Genomic DNA, 25,025 nt, shown 5'->3' on the forward strand with positions numbered 1-25,025 from the left:
TTTTTGGGCTTTTCTTCCATTATTCAGATTTGTTACAATTTACAATAGTATCTAAACAACACACACACACACACACAACAACAACAACAACAACATACACACCCTCCATGGTGGTCCTTGAGGCGGCAGCCACCATGACCGGTGACCATGGTGGTTTTCCATAACTTTTCTCCGGCAACAGCAACCCGAAACACCCAAGCTTGCGAGACACGATGAAAATACGCACACACACTCATAACAGCGGCTAGCAGCAACATCGTCGACGGTAGTCACCATGGCCGACTGCCATGGTGGTTCTTCTCTACTCTCAATCGACAGAACCACGCACACACACACACACTCTCACTGCAACCCATGAACCATAGCCACAACACGAGATGAATACCGAGAAAATACCCACCATGCGATCCACGACTGGACACATACTCGACGACCACCCTTGGAGGTGGCAAATGCTGCTCGGAACTCGGAATAAGAGTCATGTGAGCGACGGCGGGCGAAGCTGGAATGTTGCATCGGAGAAATGACGACGCCGATTGTGATTTGTGAACCACAGCAGCGGCGACGGAGGCTTCAGTCGCTCATAACACCCAAGTCGGTGCCCACAGTTCCAAAACGACCCTCTTCGGTTCTCTCTATCTGTCGATTACGTCGTCTGGCAGCAAGGTCCGCCGGTGGCTTTGGGCGGTCGGAGCAACGATATGAAGAAGGGAGGTGGCAGCTAGTCGATGGGGAAGAAGATGGCGGCTGCAACATAAAGTGGGAGTTAGGGTTAGGGTTACCGATTGGTAACGTTTAAATACCCCTTCTCTTAGCCATTTTTCCATAATGACAAAAGCACCCCCTCCATCTTCTTTTCTTTCAACTTTAATCCAAATGTTATCATTTCTACCCTAGCTCTAGAAACTCTTTACAATTTAAATCCTCAATTTACCCAACAGCCCCTCCTTCTACAAACCGTTCCAATATAGGTCCAAAATTTACCTTTCAGCCCCAACTTTAATCCTTGGGGATTTAATTCTTGCCATTTGGCTTCCTGAAAGCAACACCGCACTAATTATTATTCCAATTTTGGCTGAAATAATAATAATAATAATAATAATAATAATAATAATAATAATAATAATAATAATAATAAGACAAAATTACACAGATGGTCCCTGTGGTTGGCACGAGAGACCAAAGATAGTCCTTATGAGGAATTTTGGACGAGTATGGTCCCTGTGGTTCCAAATTGTTGCACGAATAGTCCTTATGACATACTCCGTTTAATTGTTGTCGTTTATCTAAATCACGTGACCCTCACACGAGGGTATTTTCGTCATTTGCTTATCCCTTCTCTCTCATGATCTGCAAAAGATAGTCCCTTTCCCTATAAAAATTAAACCCCCATCACTTCCTTCTTTATTTATCATCTCCTCTATTCTCTCTTCTCTCTTCTCTCTTCTGTGTGTTTGTAAGAAAATTTGCATAAGAATGGTAAATTGTTTTTGTGGAAGGCAAGCGATGATAGTGACATCATGGACGGATCTCAACCCAGGGCGTAGGTTTTGGAAATGTCCTAGCAGTTGCGGTTTCATTGCATGGTTTGATGAGCCCATGTGTCGAAGGGCTGTGGCTGTCATTCCAGGTTTGCTAAGATCCAAGAACAAGCTTCAAGAATCTCTGCTGCAAGCAAGTTTTGAAGCAAAAAAAGTGAAGATGATGCTAGTTTTTAGTTAGGTTTTCTTTTTCATGTATGTGTACAAAAGATGCTAATAGTATTAGTCTGGAGATGATGGTTCTTTTACTTGTGGGTAGATAGATGATGGTTCTTTTGCTTGTGGGTAGAATCAGATAGTACTATTAATTTGAAGATGATTTCGTTTTTTTTGTTTGTGATGTAAGAAATGTTCGTATGTATGAATGGAATGCTTTTTATTTGGGAAACTTTTAGTCTGCAACCATTGAAAAATATTGGTCTGGAACGTAATGAGTGTAAAATATTGGTTTGCAACTTAATTAACTATCCAGATCCATTAAAGTATAAAAAATGAAAGTGAAAGGTTTTTATAGGGTTTAGACCATTATAGTATAATGTGTGAACCATTGTAAAGCCATAACAACATTAGAAATGTTCAAAAATAAAATGCAAACTTTTGCATAGTCATAAAGTTCATTACATAACCTTAAAGTGCAAAGTCATAATACCAAAAAAATATCAAAAGAGCTTGCAGACTAATGTATCATAACCAAAAGAACCATCTTAGTCTAGCACCCTGTGTGAACCATAATACCAACAAAAGATAAAGACACACAATAACCAACTTAGTCTGACCTTTCTAAGGTACCAAAACAAACAACACAAAAGACCTTTCTAAGGTTCCATAACAAACAACACAAAAGACAACAAATCAAACTTTTTCCTTCATTTTGGATTTATCCTTAAGTTTGGTTTTCTCCTTCATTTTGGATTTCTCCTTTTTTCCATCTCCCTGCTTCTTTGCCTTGCTAAGCTTCTTGCCTCCTGCCACCACATTTCTAACTTCAGTTTGTCCCCCTTGTCCCTTGCAACTCCTAGAGTTGTGACCCTTGTTCTTGCATTTGCTACAAGTAACTGTAAGGAACTTCCTGGTCAAACTTTTACCTTGATTATTTGGTTCTTCAGTTTGAGCTCTCTTTCTCTTCTTTTTTGGTCTCCCCACCTGCATAATTAATAAATTATAAAACAATATAAACGTATACTAACTTGTAAATTGAAAATTATTTACCTGTTTAGTATGTTTGGGGGGTGTTAGTGTTGTGGGGCAATCTGACTTTGGCCACATACTTCTTCCATTGATTGGTTGAACTTTGTACTTGTACATTTCATTCCATGTGCTTAACCTATAACATGGATGTACCCACTCCTCAAGAGGTGGGACATTTTTTGCCCCATGCTCAACCTTATCCCAAATGGCACTAACAAGATGAGAGCATGGTATCCCAGTGATCTCTGTATGCCTGCAACTACAGTTCCTGTCCCTCCAATTAACCACAAATTGTTCCCCCATTGTCCCAGTAACTTGAGTCTTCTCAGCACCATTAAATATGCAAGTGTATTGAGAAGCATCTTTCTTAACTCCATCTAAAAGTTTTGTGGCTGTTGGGGTAAGAGGCCCTTGAGACTTATCTATCATATTTTGCACAATACAAATTCGTTTCATTAAGTATTCCCTAATATATTTTAAACATGTAATTATAGGTTTGTCTCGAGCATCTAACAACTTTGAGTTGAAAACTTCACATAAATTATTCAACAAAATATCTGTATGTGCTCTTCCTGTACAATGCAACAAAATATCTTATAAGAATCTGTCAAAGTGTAAATCTTCCTTGAATCTGTCAAGGTGTCTAACTATTATATAAGGGTAAATATACCTGAAATATGTGCTCTGGCCCAATGTTTGGGTGAAATTTTCTTTAACCAATCACATGCCTTTGAATTGAACTTGTTAAAATCTTCCATGAATCTGTCAAAGTGTCTAACTGTTGTTGCTGTTGCACATTCCCATAAATGATCTCTGTGCTCCTTCCCCCTCCATTGTAGTTTCATGTTTTCGTGAATATGTCTTAAACAAAACCTGTGTTCAGCGCTAGGGAATAGGTTGGCAATGGCAGGTAAAATCCCCTAATAAACAAGTAACAAAAATGTTATTTTTTAAAGGTAGCAGACAAAATTACACAGATGTCATGAACAAGTATCATAAGAAGACTAACCTTTTGCCTGTTAGAAATAAATGTGAAGTTTGAATTTGTAGACAACTCCAAATCTTCACCTAGACACTCTAGAAACCAACTCCATGAGCTTTTGTTCTCGGCTTCAACTATGGCATATGCTAGTGGGTAGATCCCATTATTGGAATCAAGACCCACAGCAGTGAGAACCTGTCCAGGGTAAGGTCCCTTCATGAAAGCCCTATCGAATCCTAAGAAATCTCTTAAACCTGCCTTAAAACCCAGTTTTAATGCACCTAAACAGACATAAATTCTCTTAAACATCCTAGTTTCCAAGTTTGCATTTGGTTCACTGTATACATCAATCTTCACAGTTGTTCCTGGGTTGCACTGTTGTAATTCTAGTACATAATCCCTGAGAAGGCTGTATTGCTTTTCATAATCTCCGTGAACATGTTTCTGTGCAAGCTGTTTAGCCCTAAAGACCTTCATTCTTGACATCCCCACCTCGTATGTCTTTTGTAACTCTACACGCAAAGCTTTGACTGGGATAGTTGGGTTTCCTTCCACTTGTTGAAGAATGGTGGTTGCAAGAAACTTAGAAGTACACGCTTTAATAGATCTTGACTGCACACATCTATGCTCATGAACCAAAGTTTTCACCATCCAATCGCTTTCTTCATCAGATCTAGAAATTAATACCACCCAAGGGCATGTTGCTTTTTGTGAACTGACTGTTTTGTCCTTGCATTTGATTCTACTTTTTGTCCATGGCCCACCTGTCATTTCTGGGACCACACCCCTGCATTTTGCTCTAATTCTTTGTTTATCATTTTTTGCAAAATAAATGTTTCTCCTAGTTCGAATTGAATGCATTTTAATGTAGTCCTTCGCTTCTAATGAGGACTTAAATATTTGACCCAGATAGAATGCAGTTTCATGTACTACTCTTGATGAACACGTGGTTGGTTTGTTTAACCTTCTCATTAACTTCTTCCTCTCATCTTCTTCTACACCAGCTGATTCAAACAAATGTGTATCTATCACCTCCAAATCGTCATCAACTGTGACATCAGGTGCATTGAATGATTGGTGGTTATCTAGATTTGGAAAAGAATAAACACCACTGTGGAAGTCTTTCATATTCACTTCGATATCCTCCACCATATTAAGTTCATCCACTAAAAAGTCACTATCCTCGCTTATACTTCCATTGGTACTAGTCTCATCACTAATAGCATCTCCAATTTCTTCATTGTCCCCCATCTGTTGGTAATCATCGTCCCCCATCTGTTGGTAATCATTATGATCCATATAAAAGAAAGGATCAAAGTCTTCTGAAGGTCCAACATCTTAGGCTTTGTTAAGCTCCTCACTTGCAGGCTGAACTCCAACATCTTTCAATACATCTCTATCAAAATGTCCAAAAGGTACAACAGACCTAGAAAAGTCATAGTTCTCATTCAAGTCCAATTTTCTACTACATGATCCTACCTCTGTACTTGTAAACTTTTTTCGACTGAGTTCCGGAGAAATAGGCTCATTGATTTCTTCCAATACGACCTTATTTGGAGACATAAAGTATGTATGGAGTCTAGTAGTTCCATGTTCAGTATACACTATAATCTCTTTATGATTAGCGACATGCTTACTTAACAAAAGTACGTCTGAGTCATTACCTAAAGGAAGTAACCCATAATCGATTTCAATCTCTGGAATCAAGAAGTGGTAGTAGATAGGCTCACCGTTGATATAACCTATCTCCTTCATCATATCGTCTAACTCATGTATGGAGAACACGTCCATGTCTACGTAGTCAACATAGTCAATACTCCCACCAACGTAACGTCTTCCTAGGTATTTTGTGAACATACCCCCAAGGTGAATCTTGAATGTGCAAAAACTACTTAACTCAACTGAAAAACAAATAAATAATGATATGAGGAAAGAATGAAGTCTCAAAATTGAATGTGCATAAATTACTTAACAAAATTGGAAGTTGTTAACTGATCACTCACCATAAGCTTTGATCAGGTCAGGATTTTCTGAGAATTTTGAACGAACATTCAACAAAGTTAGAACCATCGCAAATGATGAAGATGAAAACCCTAGTTTCCGTTTGATGTTTTGCAGTGATGAAGATGATAAACCAGAGGAGAAAAGAAAGGGATGATTTCTTGGGGCAACGTAAATGGCAGCTGGATGTAAGGATCATTTATGTATATGATCATTTCGTGTAACAAAGCAAAAGACGAAAATACCCTCGTGTATGGGTCACGTGATTTAGATAAACGGCAACAATTAAACAGAGTATGTCATAAGGACTATTCGTGCAACAATTTGGAACCACAGGGACCATACTCGTCCAAAATTCCTCATAAGGACTATCTTTGGTCTCTCGTGCCAACCACAGGGACCATCTGTGTAATTTTGTCTAATAATAATAATAATTTCCAGGGATTCCTAATTTATTATTTAAATACTCTACTTAAAACAGATGTTTCAAGGTAACTGAATATGATGTTGTTGATGTGTTTGATTGCTAAACTATGAGTTTTCTTTATCTGTCTTTTTTATGACAATTGACATATTAAGAATATGATATATTTGTTAAATTGTGAGTTTTTATGAACATGTAACTTAAAATGATGTTGTTGATGTTTTTGAATTTGCAATCAAACACCAAACATTGGATCTTACTACCAAAGCTATGTGTTTGATTGCTTTGTTGAAATTGTCATCTCGTTTCCTGTTTGCTCATAGTAAGTTACTTATTTGATCATCTTTAAAAGCACTCAAGTTTAGTTTATATGTAAATCACACATGAATCACATATGAATTACATGTGATTGACATGTAAATTACATGTAATTCTCATATAAATCACATGTAAATCACGAGTGAAACACATATGAATTGCATTTGATTTACATGTAAATAACATGTAATTCACATATGAATTACATGTGATTCACATGTAATTCACATATGAATCACATGTGATTCACAAGTGAATCACATATGAATTACATCTATATACACACATGCATTTTGTGTGAGTGTTCTTCGCTAATTTTTTTTTTAATTTTCTTGTGAATTTCGCATTTAAATATTAAAATATACAATCACATGTGAATATCACATTATATAATCACATATGAATATATATATATATATATATATATATATATATATATATATATATATATATATATAAAATAAGTAAAACACAATCAAAGGAGAAAAGCAAAATTATCAACACAGCTACGCACCAACAGTTGTTAACTGTGGCGCTTCATTCATACCTTAGCTAAATAACCTTTAGCTAACCCGACCTATAATCATTAAATATTAAGTGAGCATGAAAGCTATGTGTAGATCTATACGAGGTAGACACCCCCATCTGCATTTGCTAGCTACAATTATGACGGAAAAGTCACAATCATAACTCGGTTATAGGAGCCCATTATAACAATGTTAGCTTAACAAAATAAAAACTACTAACAGGAAAAGGCCTAAGAACTTGTAAACTCATAACACACTCATGGAAGCGAGTTTAGGATATTGATAGTGAATATACAATAAAAACCCTACAAAAACACTTTAAACATTCAAACTTGTGAACTCACCAACATTATGTTGACATTTCAAAACTACATGTATTCTCAGGAGAATGAGTATTGAAGGTGGGGAAAGTATCCCTTGAGAGCAGTTGGAAGTACCTGTGTCCTGATAGTTTATTTGGTCTTTATCTTGTATCTATACTTTGAACACTTGTGTAACCTCTTTATCATACATAATAGAAAGTAATAATTATGTGATAAGATTTGGTGTGGTTCTATATATCCGTGGTCTGTGATCTAACATTCTAACGTCGCACTGCCCGACGTTTCCACCGTCAGCTGGTGGTATTACAATGATCGCTTCAAGAAAATTCACGATGTCAATTGAGGTTTTAATGAAGAATCATTATCGCTCAATGAAATTAAGAATTCCATGTGGAGTTGCAGTAATGAAAAGGTGTTGAACTTCACTGTCAATTTTGTGAAGGAATTTTTGCGACGTGGTACATATGGTTTTTTATATTTTTATAAAATATTTTAAGGCTTCACGAAAATTTTCTAGAGGTTTTAATTCCTCCTTTATTTCACTCACATCCATGATTAGTGATCAACTCTTACAACAAGATTATAGATATGTGAACCTCATTAGATGCATGTATAAGGTGATTGCAAAATGCTCTTGTTACTTGTCTCAAGAAAGTGATTGCTAAGCTAATTAATGTATAACAATCTACATATGTGGGAAGGAGAAACATTCTTGATGAGCCTCTTATGGTCAATGGGCTTCATGCTTGGGATAAAAAAGTCACGAAAAAAAAAATCATGATTTTCAAATTAAATTTCAGCAAAGCATTTGACTACTCCATTGGGCTTGTGAGACTTGGTTTAGGTCATGGAACAAATGAACTTTGGTGCCAAATGGAGAGGATAAATTAAAGGGTTCTTGTTATCTCGGAGAGCTTCAATCTTGGTAAACAAATATGCTTCCAAATAAATTGATAATTAAATGGTGATGATGGAAGGCGATCCATTGTCACATTTTCTTTTCATTCTTTCAATAAAGGGATTACATGTATCGATGGAAGCTGTCACTTAAAATCATCTCTTTACATGTCTGTCTTTACCCAATAATGGTCCCATATTATCTCATTTTATGTATGCTGATGATGTGATTTTTTAAGTAAATGATCGTCCATGAATATAATTAATCTTGATAGGTTGCTAAGATGTTTTTGTGTCGGAGTTAAAGGTAAACTTTCACAAGAGTAAAGTTTATGGTGTGGGCGTGAACCATTTGGTGATCCAATTGTGAAGAAGTTTTGATCTAAATTAAGTTCATAGAAAGCAAAAATCCTCTCCGTTGGTGGTAGATTAACGATTGTTGAATCCATTTTAGGAAATCTAATACTATATTATTTTTCCATATTCAAAGCGTCCATGAAGCCAATTGATTTGCTTGAAAGTATTCATATGAGATTTCTCGGGGGTGAGCACTGAATATATTATATAAGAAAAATGCATGTTAGGTGGTGTGGAAATCCATTACCACCCCTGGAGAAGGTGGACGCCTTGATGTGGGTTGTCTTCAATCTTTGAATTGTTCACTTTTAGAAAAATGGTAGTGGATATGTGAAGAGTAAGGTGTATTTTGAGTACACTTTTCAGGAGGGTTGTTGGCAATGGTTATAATACCAACTTCTGGAAAGACAAGCGGATTAGTAATTTGGCCTTAATTATATGTCATTGGATCTCCAAAAAACCTATATAATTTTGGATAGATTGAAATCAGAGACATATTTGGACTTGCAATCATATTGGAACTGGTCTACGCATCTCTAAAGAGGTAGAGAATCCATAAAACAGACATGCCTGATATAGTTTGTAGGATGAGTAAACCTAACAAGGGACAAAGATGGAAGGAGGTGCCTAGCTGATGCTTCAGGCTTTTTTGTTAGGTCCTTGCGTTTGTTGATGGTTGATCTTTAAGGAATGGATTCCACAAATGTAGCTTAGTGAAATGGATTTAATTAAAGTTCAATTGCTTTGTCTCGAGGCTTTCCACGAACTGAACATTATCCTCATGTTAGCTCATAACCTCACAATTATAGGAACTTCTTTTTCCTATTGTAAATTTTAATATATGTAATGTCCATTTTGCATTAAGCTTCTTGCTAACCACTTTGATTAATGAAACTTATTCACCGTACAAAAAAATCAAATCAAACTTCATATGTATTCAAACAAAATATATATATATATATATATATATATTTTTTATAATATATGATAGCAATAACAAGTAGGTGAAGAGTCTCACTTCCAAAATCACAAAGTAATCTCTTTGACTATAGTGAAAAAGTGGTGTTTGTGCAAAAGTTGTGGTCATTGGTTGGTCAGATGTAATTTTGACTTGTGTTCTAATCAATCCACTCTTAGAATTAGGATTCATTTTTAAAAGATAAAAGCTTTATCTATTCCATTAAACAAAATAATTATGAATGTTTTAAAACAATAAAAGAGTTGGTTTTATACATAAGTAGTTATGATAATTTACTTTTGTTAAAATATAGAATGCCATAAATAAATAAATAAACCCTGGCACTCAAAATTAAAAAAATAAATAAACTTTGATTAAGAAGTTTACTGGAAAAGTATATTTGATTAGACTAACCCAAAAAGTTAAATCATGTTTTTTTTCCCTCAACGAATAAAGCGTTCAATTTTTTTTATTTTTTTTTTCTAGAACACAATCATTCTGAAAGCCATATCTACCCGTTGGTACTTCTATAGCTATACTATACTGTAGATAAGCTTTGACCGGTTAAACAAAGTATGTTAAACACATTTAACGTACATTTTGAATATATTCTAATTCAATTATGGCACATGCTATGTAAAAAGGATATTTAGAAAAACATAAGAAAGGAGACCTATTTATTTTTAAAGGTACCATTTGACATGTGTACCAAAAAATAAAGAAAATAAATATAAACGGACGAGACTAAACAGAAAAATATTGAATTATACAAAACAAAATGTTATGTAATATTTGGAAGACTAAAATAGGGCACAACGCAATATTAATATCACGGTATTGTTCTTGGAACTTATTAGTTTTTTGATACTTTGTTTTGGATATCTTATTTTGCCATATAGTACTTATAAATGAGAGACACTATATTTGTTTTTAAGATTTATCATCAAAATACATATACATAATGTGTAAACTTCCTATTTTTAACATAAAATTTTCATTTGTAAAATACATATAATATTTGTAAAATACATATAATATACTCAGAAAGCCCATTTTTTATTAAAAGGTCATGGTCATATATTTAAAAAAAGAAAAAAAGAAAAAAAAAATCTTAGCAGAAGTCTAAAAACATATTTATTTCTTCGATGTGAGTATTATCATGTTGGATAATTTCCACGATCAGAAGAACAATTTGAACAATAGTTATTCAATAATTATAAGCTAAAACTTTAGTGAATTTCCTAAAATATATATACCACAATACACATACTTGCATACAAACAATGATTACGATCTTTCGTCGTTCTACCAATAACGTGTGTATATGGACTTATAGCCTAACACCGTTCCGTCGTCAACATAAATCTATAGGCTCATGGTCTATCGTCATTCTGTTGTCAACTCCTTATGCATAATGAATTAATCATATAAACAACATTCAATCATAAAGAGATTCTACAAATTTATGCATACATTCTACTATACTAGCTCTTATATTCTAACATAAATGGATATATAATACAATACATAATACATTGAGATAACTCACTTGAATAGTCTCAAAACAGTTAAGTAGGTAACTTTGCAGACTACTTGACCAACACATATCAACCTATAATATACTTTACATGTTATTAACTATTTGAGTATAATGACAAATATTTAGATGATTCACTAATCCCAAAGAATACTGAGTTCTGTCAAATAAGGAACGACCATGTAAGATCATATTGGCGATATGATCCATTTGGTATAAAGATGTGCCGTTTAGAAAATTCACTTTAACATCTCACCGATCTAAACTAAACATTAGTCCCGTAAGTAGATTGATCAATATTTTAAGTAGAATTGCTAATAAATCTTACTTATAGGTTCATAATAACTACCATGAACATAAATATAAGTTACACTTAAAGCATAACAAGTATAACTTAACTTACAAGTTTTTCAGCGAAAATTCGGGAAGTTACGGGCAGCACTTTGACTCCAAATATTTCTTTTTATCGGGCTCTCTGATGCCGCATCGCTTCGCTAAAGTGGTCGAAAACTCAAAAAGGTCAGGGCTCGAGGTTAGAGAAATGTCGAGAGAGTTTGAAAAGGAAATGAGCACCAAAAGAAGAAAATTCATCCCATATTTAAAGAGTTTAGGGAGGTGTAGGCGTGCCCTATGCACTCAAATCCAATGGTGACACATGTTGTTTGCATAGGCCGAAAGGGTTTCCTCTGGGTGCGCCACGACCTAACACCTTCCCTACTACCATAACTGTCACCATCACCACCACCACTGTGACCCCCGTCACATCTACCGTCCCCGACTCTGCCACCACCAACCACCATAATCATATATGATTAATCATTTTAAGACATGTATGTGTCATCATTTATGATTAGACATATATGTATAAACATGTATAGTCATAATTATACCTCTCCGCTATATAATAATTTATAATTAGATATATTCCGTTGTGCTGGTTTGTTGAAACGTTAGAGCGAAAAATAGAAAATATATATATACACACACTTATGTATGTATGTATATTTATTTATTTATTTGTATATAGAAAAACAAGGCAATACGTAACTTAAGAGTATAAAAAGTTAGTTGTCGCATAACAACTTTGTGTAGCTGCCAAGTAAAATGTAGTAGATATTGTACCAAATCCTTTTTCATTTTCATTATTTATTTTTTGTGAAATTATTCCTAAAAATGCACTAAGCAAGAAACGTATGCGATTTAAGCCTACCCAATCCACCTAACGGGGTAAAAGGGACATTTCAGCAAAGCCACTATATACTTCCCCTTTATATGCTTTCTGTTCTATCTGCTACCACCACAAACTACTAGAACTTCAAACAGAAGAAGAGGGAAGAGACATGGTGATGACATGGTTGCGATTAGTGGTGGTAGCGGCGGTGATGGCGGCTTTCACTTTTCCACCATTAGTCGAGTGCCGGATCCGTCATTACAAATTCAATGTGGGTACTTCATGCAAATTTTCAATGTACAAAGCACATTGTGTGATTAATTTTCTGAAACTATATGTTTTGATAATATATGCAGGTGGTGATGAAGAACACAACAAAATTGTGCGAAAGTAAGCCTATTGTGACAGTTAATGGTCGTTTCCCAGGTCCGACTATAGTCGCCAGGGAGGACGACACGGTAATGGTCAAGGTGGTTAATCACGTCAAATATAATCTTAGTGTCCACTGGTTAGTAGCTTTATTTCTTAACTATATATGTATTTTCAAGTTAATGCATGTTCAAGTTGTTAGTATCTCACATCTTCTATATATGTTGAAGTCTACAATCTTTTCTCAAATGCTCTTTTGAAATAAATCTAGTACTCTACATATCTTAACTAACATGGTATCAAAGCACCACCTTAAAGGTTAATTAAACACATCTACTCTAATCTTGTCAAGCATATCCAACATGTTAGACATAGTGTCAACTTTCTGTTTCTATATATGTTGGAATCCACACTTTCTACTTAGATGAAACTTTTGAAAAATAATCTAAAGCTCTACATGTTGATGTCTAACACAAGTGATGCTATTGTGACAAACCTAGGCATGGTGTGCGACAACTAAGGACAGGTTGGGCTGATGGCCCGGCCTACATAACACAATGCCCGATTCAGCCGGAGCAGACCTATGTTTATAACTTCACCCTAACTGGTCAAAGAGGAACCCTTTGGTGGCATGCACATATTTTATGGTTAAGGGCCACAGTCCATGGTGCCATTGTCATCTTGCCAAAGCGTGGGGTCCCTTACCCCTACCCGAAGCCTCATAAGGAAGTTGTGGTTGTATTGGGTAAGGTCTCTCTTAATTATTTGCAAAGGATTAAGATTCATGAAACTAACTTACTTAAGCTTGTGATTTTCAGGAGAATGGTGGAAAGCAGATACCGAAGCTGTGATCAACCAGGCGCAAAAACTAGGACAAGCCCCAAATGTGTCAGATGCTCACACCATCAATGGACACCCTGGACCTATTTCGAATTGTGTAGAGAATGGTACGTAGGCTTTTTTATGTACAAAAACTATCACACAAAGATTTCTAGTAGCGATAGATTATTTAAAAATTTCAATCAATTTTGTTGTGTATATAATTTATATATAAGGTGGGTTCAAACTACCTGTGGATCAAGGAAAGACATACATGCTAAGAATTGTCAACGCTGCACTGAATGAAGAGTTGTTTTTTAGAATCGCCGGACATAAGTTCACAGTGGTGGAAGTGGATGCAACTTATGTCAAACCCTTTACGACAGACACGGTTCTAATAGCACCAGGACAAACCACAAACGCACTTGTCACAGCCACCCAAACTGCTGGAAAATACCTAGTCGCAGCTTCTCCATTCATGGATGCACCCATTGCAGTTGATAACGTGACTGCAACCGCCGCCCTACATTACTCCGGCACTGTCTCATCCGCTGCCACTAAACTGGTTGCTCCTCCACCTCAAAACGCAACTCCGGTCGCTAACAACTTCATAAACTCTTTGAAAAGCTTGAATTCCGTGAAGTACCCCGCGAACTTCCCGTTGACTATCGATCATGACTTGTTTTTCACCATCGGCCTTGGAATCAACCCTTGTTCGACTTGTGTTAATGGTAGCAGGGTGGCTGCCAGTATTAATAATATCACATTTATCATGCCGACAACCGCACTTCTGCAAGCACATTATTTTAATATAAGCGGAGTGTTCACCGACGACTTCCCTAGCAAGCCATTAACGCCATACAATTACACCGGCACCCAGCCGACGAACTTTGCAACGACAAACGGTACAAGATTATACAGACTTGCTTATAACGCCACCGTGCAACTCGTCTTGCAAGACACCGGAATGCTCACACCGGAAAGCCATCCGCTTCATTTGCATGGATTCAACTTTTTCGTGGTAGGAAGGGGAATCGGTAATTACAACCCCATTACTGATCCTAAGAAGTTTAATCTTGTCGACCCTGTTGAGAGGAACACCGTTGGAGTCCCGGCGGGAGGATGGACTGCTATCAGATTCCGAGCCGACAATCCTGGTACATTATCAATCTTGCTTTAAGTTTACGTATTTTTGAACTACTTGATCATCGTTTTAAAACCATTTTCAATCGATATGTTGTTCAGGAGTTTGGTTCATGCATTGTCATCTGGAAGTGCACACGACATGGGGACTGAAGATGGCATTTGTTGTGGACAATGGTAAAGGCCCAAAGGAGTCGATTCGCCCACCTCCCAGTGATCTCCCAAAGTGTTAGAACATTTTATGGAAGTTTTCACGAAATCAATGAGTTCAGCAGCCCATTTTAAGTTGCTCGGGGTTTAATACACAAAATCCAAATATTATTGGGCCTAGTGCAACGTGCCAAGCCTTTTAAAACTTTTTTTTTTCTTCTTCTTTTCTCGATCTATTTTTCTTTTTTTAAAGTTGAGTGGTTGTAATTATTTATAAATACATTTCTCACTACTAAATTCTAATGTTTAGTTAAAAATGGTATTTGTCGGTCTGGAAATAAATACAAAGTTTCATTAGTGATATAGTTAAATAAATGTAATGTTTCTTTGAAAGTCGATTATATTAGAACTAACAAAATGTCAGGACCATTACAAATTACCATACCGAGGGCAAATCCTTCAAATGATTACAACCCTAAATAACCCAAGTAAAACAAGGCACATTGCATAAATCGTTAAGGGGTTAAGACATCCCATTTTACCATATAGACACCCTAATTAATTTTTAAAATATTTTTATTAATTGGAATTGCATTGTTTTCCGAAAATGCTGATTACAAGTAGTTGATTATAGGTTGAATTTTTATAAAAATGATAATAGGGTGTCTAAGGGGTGTCTTATTAGCAACACCCATCGTTAATCCATGAGTACGACAATGATTGAATGTCATTGAGTATTTTTGGTACCCGTTTAAGCCTACTTTGAAATATTTACTTCGTTTCTTGATCTCCATAAATACCAAAAGTCCATCAAAGAAGAATAGCACCAAAAAGCTTGGATTCCTTTAGTATGAAATTTTTTTCTTTATGTTTAAAACAAAACGCTAAAAAAACATATTGTAATAGATATCTTTTCAGAGTAAGTATCAAATGTTCCTTTTACTGATTGGAACTTAATAATCTATATTAAACCCCATTATTTTATAAAGTTATCACATATACATATTGTAACAACCCAGATCTTCAATACATCTATTCTATGTGAAATAACAGAGTTTTCTTACAAGCATGAAATTCTAAAAAAAAATAAAAGTTTTTACTTCCCAGGAAATAATCACGGGTTTACAATAAAAATCTATCTATTAGAAGAACAACAAAGAATTACAAAGAATGGCATCCTACTATCTAAGTCTTCCTTGTGCTCCTGTCTTCTCTTCTGGTACAACGGTTGCTACAACCTGAACCTAAAAAACATAAAATTATGCAGTATCAGATACTATGTGTCTGGTGAGTTATTGTTCTTTCTTTTCTTCTCTTTCTCATACTTTATCTTCTAACTCATTCTCTAATAGCATACATTGCTACTCTTCTCTTTTATTTTTATCTAATCGTTCTCTTTTTCTTTTATAGTATACACTGCTATCTTTTCTTTCTTACCTCTATCCCTTTCTCTCCTATATTCTTTCTCTTAAGCCTCTTAACATGTTCTTCTCATATTATTTTCTTAGCCTCTTGACATGCCCTTCTCATACTCTATCGCTTAGCCTTTTAACGAATTCCTCTTTCACTTTATCTATGTCTCTAACTATGTCTCTTACTCTGCTCTCAGCCTCTTAACAGGCTCTTCTCATGTTATATACATACTTTAACCCTTTCTCTTCTCTATTCTCATCTCTGGTGCCTCATCACTCTATACACATCTATAGACCAAAGGTCTCATCTCAACTAGGCCCGCTAACTTAATCTTACCCTCTCCTCTCTCTCTCTCTCTCTTATGACCCCTCACGGATCATTCATCTTCCTTCTTACTATTGATTCCCTCATGGATTCCTTACTCTTAACCTCTTATGGGTTACATTTAAGTTCTTAAAAAGAACTCTCTAATCTTGTCCCTCCCAATGAACCTTTCTCCATCTCTTCTAATCATAGTCAATCTAGATTCTTGCAAGAATCATCTATTTATATTCCCATAGGGAATCATCTATCTCTTTCCCCATAGTGAAATAATCTCATTCCCACATGAATCATACTCTTTGTCCCTATGTGAATCTCTACTCTTATCCCTGAATGAATCTTCTATCTTTTGTCCCCATAGGAGCCTTACTCTTATTCCCACATGAATTTTCTATCGTTTGTTCCTAAAGGAACCATACTTATGTTCCCGTAGGAACAATCTATCTTTTGTCTACGAAGGAACATCTATATCAATGTCTCATCAAGAAACCTTCTAATCTTTCTCTTCTAGTACTTAAATCATTAAGTACTTAATCTTTATCTATGTAGCATTCTACAATACTAATGGTAGCTAGACATACTTACATACTCTTATGATTATATTATATATAATAATCTTCTATCTCTTAGGTATACACATACACCTTTCTTATCATCTATTTATACATGGGATTATATTACATACAATCATATTCTTTCTTTATCTACTCTTATGGGTATACCTAGTGATGATACCCATATTCTTCTTTACCCACTTGTACATACTTTGGTTATACATAAATGCTCATATACATGTGTTACACGTATACCCACATTATCTTAATCTTACATAGGGATATAATGTATATAACCTTATATTTCCTTCCTCTGTGTCATGCTCAGATACATGACTCTTTACACACACACATATTGTTAGATGCCATTTTATGCATCTTTTAGGGTAGTTTTCATTATCATTTAGCATCATATTTTGTACATTTTCACGTAATTTAATTAAATAATGTTCAACTCATGTTTTTCGTTAGAATTCTGATACTGCTCATATTTTTTATGTTAATTTTAGATAGTCCGAGTGAACAGTGCTTTGGGAGCAGTTGGATGCATATTTGGAGCCTAAATGGAGTTAGAAACTGAAGGGATATGTTGAGAAATGCTTGAAAGATTATTCGGTTAAGAAACATTCGATGAATTGATCACATGAAGATAGAATCTACAATCTGAAGCTAGAGGATGTTGCTGACAGCTTTGGCCCCCTGTCGGTATTTTGACCATATCTCATGAACTGTAACTCCGATTGACGAGATTCAAAATGTTCTGAAAACTAGACACAATTTCCAAAAAATTTCGCGTTTATGAGAAAGACAAATCTGCGATTAAATAGCCTAAAATGTGATCGCATGTTTTTCCTACGATCGCATGTTTGCCACGAAGCTTCCCAGGGTTAAAATAAGCCGTCTAGAAGTCATCTGAAGTATAAATCAATACATGTGACCGCAACCTATGTACATGAGATTGTAACTTCCCTCTATGTGATCGTAACTTTTCCAAAAAAGCCCAGAAAAACATCGTACTTCATTAAAAAGGTTCGTGATGTGTTTTCTTCAAAACCTGTGATCGCACGTTATCAGTTTCTTGTTCCAGAAGCTTCCACCTTGAGTATAAGTACAACCATCATAATCAGTTGTAAGAGTTGGACGATTCCAAACGAAGAAAACCACTCCAGAAGGCGATTTTTGAATTCTTTCATCGACTTTTGGAGATCTGAAGACTGCGAATCATCTCACACATTTAGTTTATCTAGATTGATCAATAAATGTTTCTTTTATCTAGTTTGATTTCATTTTTGGCCATGTCTGGCTAAACGTTAGTTTTCAATTCTAAATAAACTAGTACTTTTCATATGATTAGCTTTCAGATCTAATTTTCATTTTTTGTTTCTATCTAGATTTTTCAGTTTTGAGCTTAATGAATGTTTGGTTTTAAATTCTTGTTAGTCTGATCACCTAGCTAGGGTTTTAATCATTCAAGTTAGTCAGTTAATAGAATCTGTAATTATTCTAATTAACTAGTAAAAAGTAACAAGTATCAGATTGGTTCCGTTTTGGGATTTAACTCTGGTATAAATTGTAAAAATCATACATTTATGCTTCCGAGCTTATGAGAAGTATTGGGTATTGCTAGGAATTTTACAAAGAACTTAATGCAATTTTTTTGATTTAATTAAGAGCTTATTGAATTGAACAGTAAAAAGTTAGGGTTAATTCAAAGTGCTTGTTTTGATTAACTAGTTTAGGTAAAAGAGATTATACTAGAGCTTGTTAGTTTTTCACAATACCAACTTAGATAAAACGCATCTCAAATAATCAAATCAGAGTTAGTTGCATGATTAGGAAATCCACAACATAACTGAAATCATTTTTAATATTGATTTTCGTTTAAATTTAATATCATTGGAAATTTTAGTTTTTTAGTTTTAATCAAAACCCTCTTTTTATATTTCTGTTTCTTAACTAGATTGTGCATGATGCAAAAAGATATTGACTTTTAGGCTGTGTTCCTGAGGATTCGACCCTGCTTCCCTGTACTATATTTTTAGTGCAACCAACAGTGATAACTTTATTTGCTTAATACGCGTGCGACAACATGTTACCACACACACATACACACACACACACACACACACATATATATATATATATATATATATATATATAATTAACTTAAGTAGAGAGAGTGAGATATATAACTAACCCTATCAGTTGGTGATAACTAACTGTCCCATCTTTCCTCTAATCTATCATTGATGTATCTTGATCCATCTTTCTTGCTCTTAGGCCTATTCATAAGATGACTAACCACTTATAAATTAAGCATCCTATTATACCTAATTCATTACCATATATGCACCTGTAGCGCTGACATACTACATGGACATCATACTTACCATGTTTCAATATTACCATCTCATCACGTGATTCATAACTTCTCTTTCTATTTTCTCATAACCCGTTTTCAATCATGAAAAATCTTGGGTGTTTATCTTTTCTAGTCCTCAATTGCTCGCTAGCCAACTACTATGACTGTCTCATTTCTTATTACTTACCAAAATCTATACTTGATACACCAAAGATATATCTTACAAAGCATACTTATCTTTCAAATTGGGAAGTATCACATCCCTATATTTCCATAACATCCTGTTCGAGAAGTTTCTTATATCGGGATTTTAGACAATAAATGGATCATGTAAAGGCCTTGGGCTTCAAGTGAATAGGTTTTATTCCCTGTTGGATGTTGATAATAGTGGTTATGCAATCCAATCCCTTGGTTTGTGTTTTGGAGTCAAAGGTTAAAACGAGAAAAGTGATGTTTCAAACTTCTTTCTAGGAATAAGGATTTTAGTTTGGTATGTTTTAAGGTAAACGTAATTAGATAGGATTGTGGGGCTCTTCAATAACTTTCACTACATATAAAGATCATCGGAAACGGAGTTAAAACGAAGAAGTTATGGTTGTTTGAAGTTAAGCTAGAAATAGGGAATCTGACAGTACGTTGGGCGTACACTAGCTAGTACGTTGGGCGCACTAGGTTGAAGAAACACATTTTTAGGGCATTACACTGGGTGTAAATTTAGGTACGTTGGGCATACCACCGTAGAGTAAAAACCCTATTTTCATGGTTTTGAGCCATATTTAAGGTCTCTAACCCCTTGGGGGTCCTTCCTAACTTCAGCCTCCACCGTCTTGAGCCTCTAACTCGAAACCCTAGCCTCCTCTCACTTATTTTGAGCCTTGAAATCATTTATGAGCTTATTTCTGCTTTGAGTTTTGGTCTGTTTGCAACGTTAGATGGTGGTGGTTAGAACCCTAAATGGGGGAAAGTTGGATATTTTGCTTAGAGAATCAGCGATCTGTTCAAGTTATGGTTTTAGCAGCATGTGTCATAAGGATTTATGGTTTGGGTATGCAAAACTTTGGTTCAGTATTTGGTCAAGACGGGGGCGCAGAGCAGGTTTCCATCAGATGTATGTGTTCAGGAATGCAAGAGTCGTCTTAGTGACAAGAAGCTGTTGGACAAGGAGCTCGTTGCAGCCAGGGGTTCCTTTTGGGAACGTCGAGGAATAGGTCAAGAGGCATTTGGGTCACTCAGGTTGAGTATCGATTGTTGAAGAATTTGTCAACTTGTTGTATAGATGGATAACTATATTCTATGATGGACAGTTGTTAATCGTCAATCACCTTTCGAAGTTTGGTATGTTTAGTTCCTCTTGGGCTTTGTCCAGTAGTGTATTAGATTAGTGGATTAGTTTTCAATGCACTCTCGATCATTGGTCTTTTCATTCATTGTCAATAGTAGAGGATCTTTGGAAGTTTCGAGCTGTATCAGTGGGGTTCAACGGATGCATCGACCTATTGTCAAAATCAGTACATTGTACATTTTGGTTTTTGGGTATTGGTACCCTCAATGGTTGGTTGTGGAATTATTGTTCATAGCAGGGCCGAGTTTGGTAGATTTCCTTGGTTATTGGAAGATCGGATGTTGGGGCAGCGTTGTTTAGTTTTCAAGTGTAGCTTTAGATCTGTGCAAAATCCAATTTTGGCATATCGCGTTGGCGGGGTTGGCATCCGGATTGACCCAACTAGGGTTTTTGCAACATATCTGATAACATTGGAAGATTTATCAAGCTAGTTGCATATTGGTATGATCTGTTCAGTTTCAATCAAGGCGTGGGATCTTAGTTTCGGCCATTCATGAGGAAATTTCTATTAGCAGTTGAGGTTCATCATTCCAGTTAGATCTTATGGTACCACACATATGGGCAAAGTTTTGAGGAAGGTGGAGTGCAGTAAATCTAGGGTTGGTTATGTGTTTCCTTGGGGATATATGTAGGCTGAGTAAGATAGCATAAAAAATTAGGCTCGAGTTATTGGCATGGTAGATCTTAGTTGGTTGTAGCCCTTGAAATGGAACAATAGTGCAACATGCTATCTTTTTCTCTGATTGTGTGTGACCATGTTTTCGTCTGATTTTGCATTGGTAGCAGCCTGTACTATGAAAGGAATTGTGCGTGATAAAAGGGTATGACCCGTATTTGTTTTTGGTTAACATTGAGATGGATGTTGATTGGGTTCCTACAAGTCGTTGGATTGATGGCTAGATATCTTTAGGCCCTTATAGTGCTGGTCATGAGTCTTCAGGCCATTGTTGGGATGACCGCATGATCAAATTAGTACCATGAGTTTATCGTTTAATGGGTAATAGGAGTCACAATGTATTGTGAACTAGTGGTTGTATGATTCATATGGGTGGGACTAGATAGTCTTTTGATTGAGACTCTTAGGTATCAGATCGTTAGTTTTCTTGGCATTCTTGGGTGTTAGCGCATTGTGAGAGTCGGGAGGCTTAGTGACTAGCTAGTTTGGATCTTGTTGGCAGTTAAAGGTTATTAGGAGTAATAATTATGCATCTGTAGTATCTTGTGGGGTTGTGGAAATAAGAACATCGTTTGATTGCAGTCTATTATTTTAAGTTTGGTTACCAATGTTAGGTATTGGTTATGGAGACTCGAGTCATGAAGTTCGGTGTAAATGTATCGAGTGATTTATCAGGTGGATGTACACCTGAGCAGATAAGGGATTTGGATGCAAGTTGAAATTCTTGGATGGACCATCACTATGCTCGAGAGAGCAGTATGTTGGTGATGACTTGTTAGGAAGACAAGTTTGTAAGGTTTTTTGGAACAATTTACGGATTTGGGATTGAGCAGAATTCGCGATCGGTATGTTTTAGGTATTCTTTCATCATATTTTGGTGGTGTTCCTATTCAATGACTAGGGGTAGGTTTGATGAATAGACGATCATTAGTCTTAGGGTAAGGTTTTTGAAGTATAAACTGATGAGTTCTCGGTTTCAGGGAATATAGTAACGAAGTTGGTTTGTGGTTGTAGTTATGAGAGTTCCCGATTTGTGTGGTTTTCTCTGGAAATTGGGTCATAGAGTTAGCGAAAAAATTGTTGTGGTTAAGCATTTTCAAGTTATTGGGTTGTTTGTTGGAAGTTGTGGGTTTTTGAGCGGTCTCTCAAGTTTTTTGTAGAAGATCCCTAGCCATGCTGTGGTGAGTTGGTTTTTCGCGATCTGATATGTGCCTTGGAGAATACGCTTTTTAAGTGGTCGCCACACTATGGGGACTATTTGCCACAACATTGGAGGTGATTTTTGGCAACTATATATTAATCATTTTGGCTCTTAACCCTAACTTATTCTGAAAGCTATTGACTAATTTTGAAGACCATAGACATCCCTTGGAGGCTTTGGAGTGCATAATCATTTGAGAGCTTGATTTTGAAGAGACCTAAAGGCAACTTTACTTCTAATTACTCTATTGCTTTGTTTTGATAATGTCTATCAAAGTGATTTTCGTTTTTACGTGTTTGTTTCCAGTAGTTATGGGCTAAACCCCTAACTTTTGTTTAGACTAGATGATCTTGCATACTATGTGTTTATTGAGTGGATTTGGATTAGTGCTAAGTGTTTATTTATTATGGTTTCTTGTTAAAAGAACCTTTTATGTTAATGACAACTTCTTTTATGTTTATTGTTGAGTTTAACTGAGATTTGATGATCTATCTTTATTAGTTGGCTTGAATCTTATGATTTTGTGAGTAACAAGGTTATATGAATAGTGTTTTAACCAAAAACCTAGGGTTAAATAGAAAAGTTTGGAAAGTGATATGAGAGATAATATATGAGAAACAATCATGTATTTAATTGATATTTAAAACCATTTATATCAATCAAAATTACGAGTCTTCCTTAATTCGAACTTCACACTAGCTTGCTTGTTTATTTTTCTACTTGATCACTGAATGATTGAATTAGTTTAGCTAAAGGATTAGTCTTTTGATCATAATTCTAATCAATCTAGGAATCGGTAAACAAAAAAAACTATAATCCATTGCACTTTCCACAAAACCAACCATATGAGTAAGTGAATCGAATCTAACAAAAGTCTCTTTAATATATTGATTTAAACAATGTTTTCTTCTCTCTTCTTTAGTTTAAAGTATTTCTTTGTTAATTGATTTTAAGTTTCTAGACTTGAAAAACTAGAAAAACCCCATTTTATTTGCTTAAGTCACTTAGATAACTTTAGTAGGTAATTTAGCTGCTATTTCCGTTCAGGTACATTGTGAAACAGTGTTGTTACAAATGCTTCCATTGACTTTTAGAGGAGCGATGAAAGATTGGCTCAAAGCACTTCCACCCAGAGCTATTAACACATGGGCAAGACTTCGTGAAGAGTTCATCCAACAATTCAGCCCACCATCAAAGGTTGCAAAATTGAAGAAAAACACTGCTAACTTCAAACAAAAAGTTGAAGAATCTTTGTATGAAGCATGGGAAGGTACAAGGGATTGCTTACAAACTGCCCACAACACGACCTTAATGTGCAACAATAGGTCTCAATCTTTTATGACAGGGTTAACGTGACCACTCAACAACTCCTTGACTCTCAGGAACCACTAACGAAGAAGGATCTGACAACAATTAAAGAGCTAATTGAAGAATTTTCCAAGCACTCAAGGGAGTATCACACCCTTGCGAAGACACGACAAGAGGATACAAAAGTGGCAATGCAGCTTCTAAAGATTTGGCAGCGGTAATGGAAAAGCTAGAGTCCATGGACCGAACAATGACAAAGATGGATCGGTCTTTGGTCCATTCACGTAATTCAAGTTAGGTGTGACAATTGTGGTGGACCACACTTAACCAAGGAATGTGACCTCGACGAGAATGGAAATCGAAAGGTTCAAGCTTGCTATTTGAGTGGGGATAGGTACAATAAGGATTGGAAGAAACCAAAGAAGGAGTGATTGACATAGGATGAATATAAAAAGGAAAAAGAGAAAAATATAGGCAACAAGGGTGCAAGTTTTATGAAAAGGAGCAACCGGATCCCGAAAAAAATAACTACTTTGAAGCAATGCTTGCTCGAATTACAGCTATATCTGAGAAGAGGCATGATGATACTGATGTCATCCTTAGAAATCAGCAAGCCTTGATATGTAACATCAAACTACAAATCGCTTTTCAGTCCAAAACTTGTGTCATGATTGGTCAGAACCAGAAAGGCCCAAACAGCTTAAGCCCAAATCGCTTTTCAACCCAAAATGCTTTTCATCCCAAAACTAAACCTGTAGACCAAAGCCTTATACTCCTAACCTCGAATTTTCATTCCTTTAAGGTCCAAACCATATATTTCAAATCTCGATACTTTTTTTTTACTAAATTAAAGTGCACCATTCCAAAATAAGAAACGTCCTCAAATTGGATGTTACAACTCTCCCTCGCTTAAACTGGATTTCGTCCTCGAAATCCGTCTCAGTTAGAATATCGAAAAACAGCTCTATACACAATCCATATTCTTCCTCCAACCACTTTATAAAATCAATGCATCCATAAAAGATTCACGAAACCACTTGGAACCTAGCCAATGCCAATAAGACAACCCAATTACTTAAAAGTACTCAACTGCAACAACTACCTTTCTCCCACCAATGGTATGAACCATCTCCTAGTGAAAAC

The 25,025-nt window shown here is 35.7% G+C and overlaps 3 protein-coding genes and 1 non-coding gene across 4 annotated transcripts; 1 reads left to right on the forward strand and 3 right to left on the reverse strand.

Annotated features, from left to right (window-relative positions):
- Positions 1-2,066: 2,066 nt before the first annotated feature.
- Positions 2,067-3,294, reverse strand: LOC111907515 (uncharacterized). The gene is made up of 2 exons (XM_023903319.3): positions 2,751-3,294; positions 2,067-2,684 (listed from the first exon to the last, which is right to left on the reverse strand). Exons 1-2 carry the CDS (start codon positions 3,183-3,185, stop codon positions 2,394-2,396), a joined length of 726 nt encoding a protein of 241 aa, XP_023759087.3. The 5' UTR covers positions 3,186-3,294; the 3' UTR covers positions 2,067-2,393.
- LOC128125879 (uncharacterized) lies at positions 3,275-4,986 on the reverse strand. Its single transcript, XM_052767650.1, has 3 exons — positions 3,739-4,986; positions 3,458-3,649; positions 3,275-3,301 (listed from the first exon to the last, which is right to left on the reverse strand). The coding sequence occupies exons 1-3, from the start codon at positions 4,984-4,986 to the stop codon at positions 3,275-3,277; spliced, it is 1,467 nt and encodes a 488-aa protein (XP_052623610.1).
- Positions 4,987-12,340: 7,354 nt separating this feature from the next.
- Positions 12,341-15,098, forward strand: LOC111907516 (laccase-4). The gene is made up of 6 exons (XM_023903320.3): positions 12,341-12,495; positions 12,581-12,732; positions 13,094-13,338; positions 13,412-13,540; positions 13,649-14,569; positions 14,658-15,098. Exons 1-6 carry the CDS (start codon positions 12,394-12,396, stop codon positions 14,786-14,788), a joined length of 1,680 nt encoding a protein of 559 aa, XP_023759088.1. The 5' UTR covers positions 12,341-12,393; the 3' UTR covers positions 14,789-15,098.
- Positions 15,099-23,777: 8,679 nt separating this feature from the next.
- LOC111907521 (small nucleolar RNA R71) lies at positions 23,778-23,883 on the reverse strand. Its single transcript, XR_002855583.1, has one exon. It is a non-coding gene; the product is annotated as a small nucleolar RNA R71 (small nucleolar RNA).
- Between the last annotated feature and the right edge of the window lie 1,142 nt (positions 23,884-25,025).

Source organism: Lactuca sativa, chromosome 9, assembly GCF_002870075.4.
Source record: "Lactuca sativa cultivar Salinas chromosome 9, Lsat_Salinas_v11, whole genome shotgun sequence".
In the NCBI taxonomy this organism is placed as follows: Eukaryota; Viridiplantae; Streptophyta; class Magnoliopsida; order Asterales; family Asteraceae; genus Lactuca; species Lactuca sativa.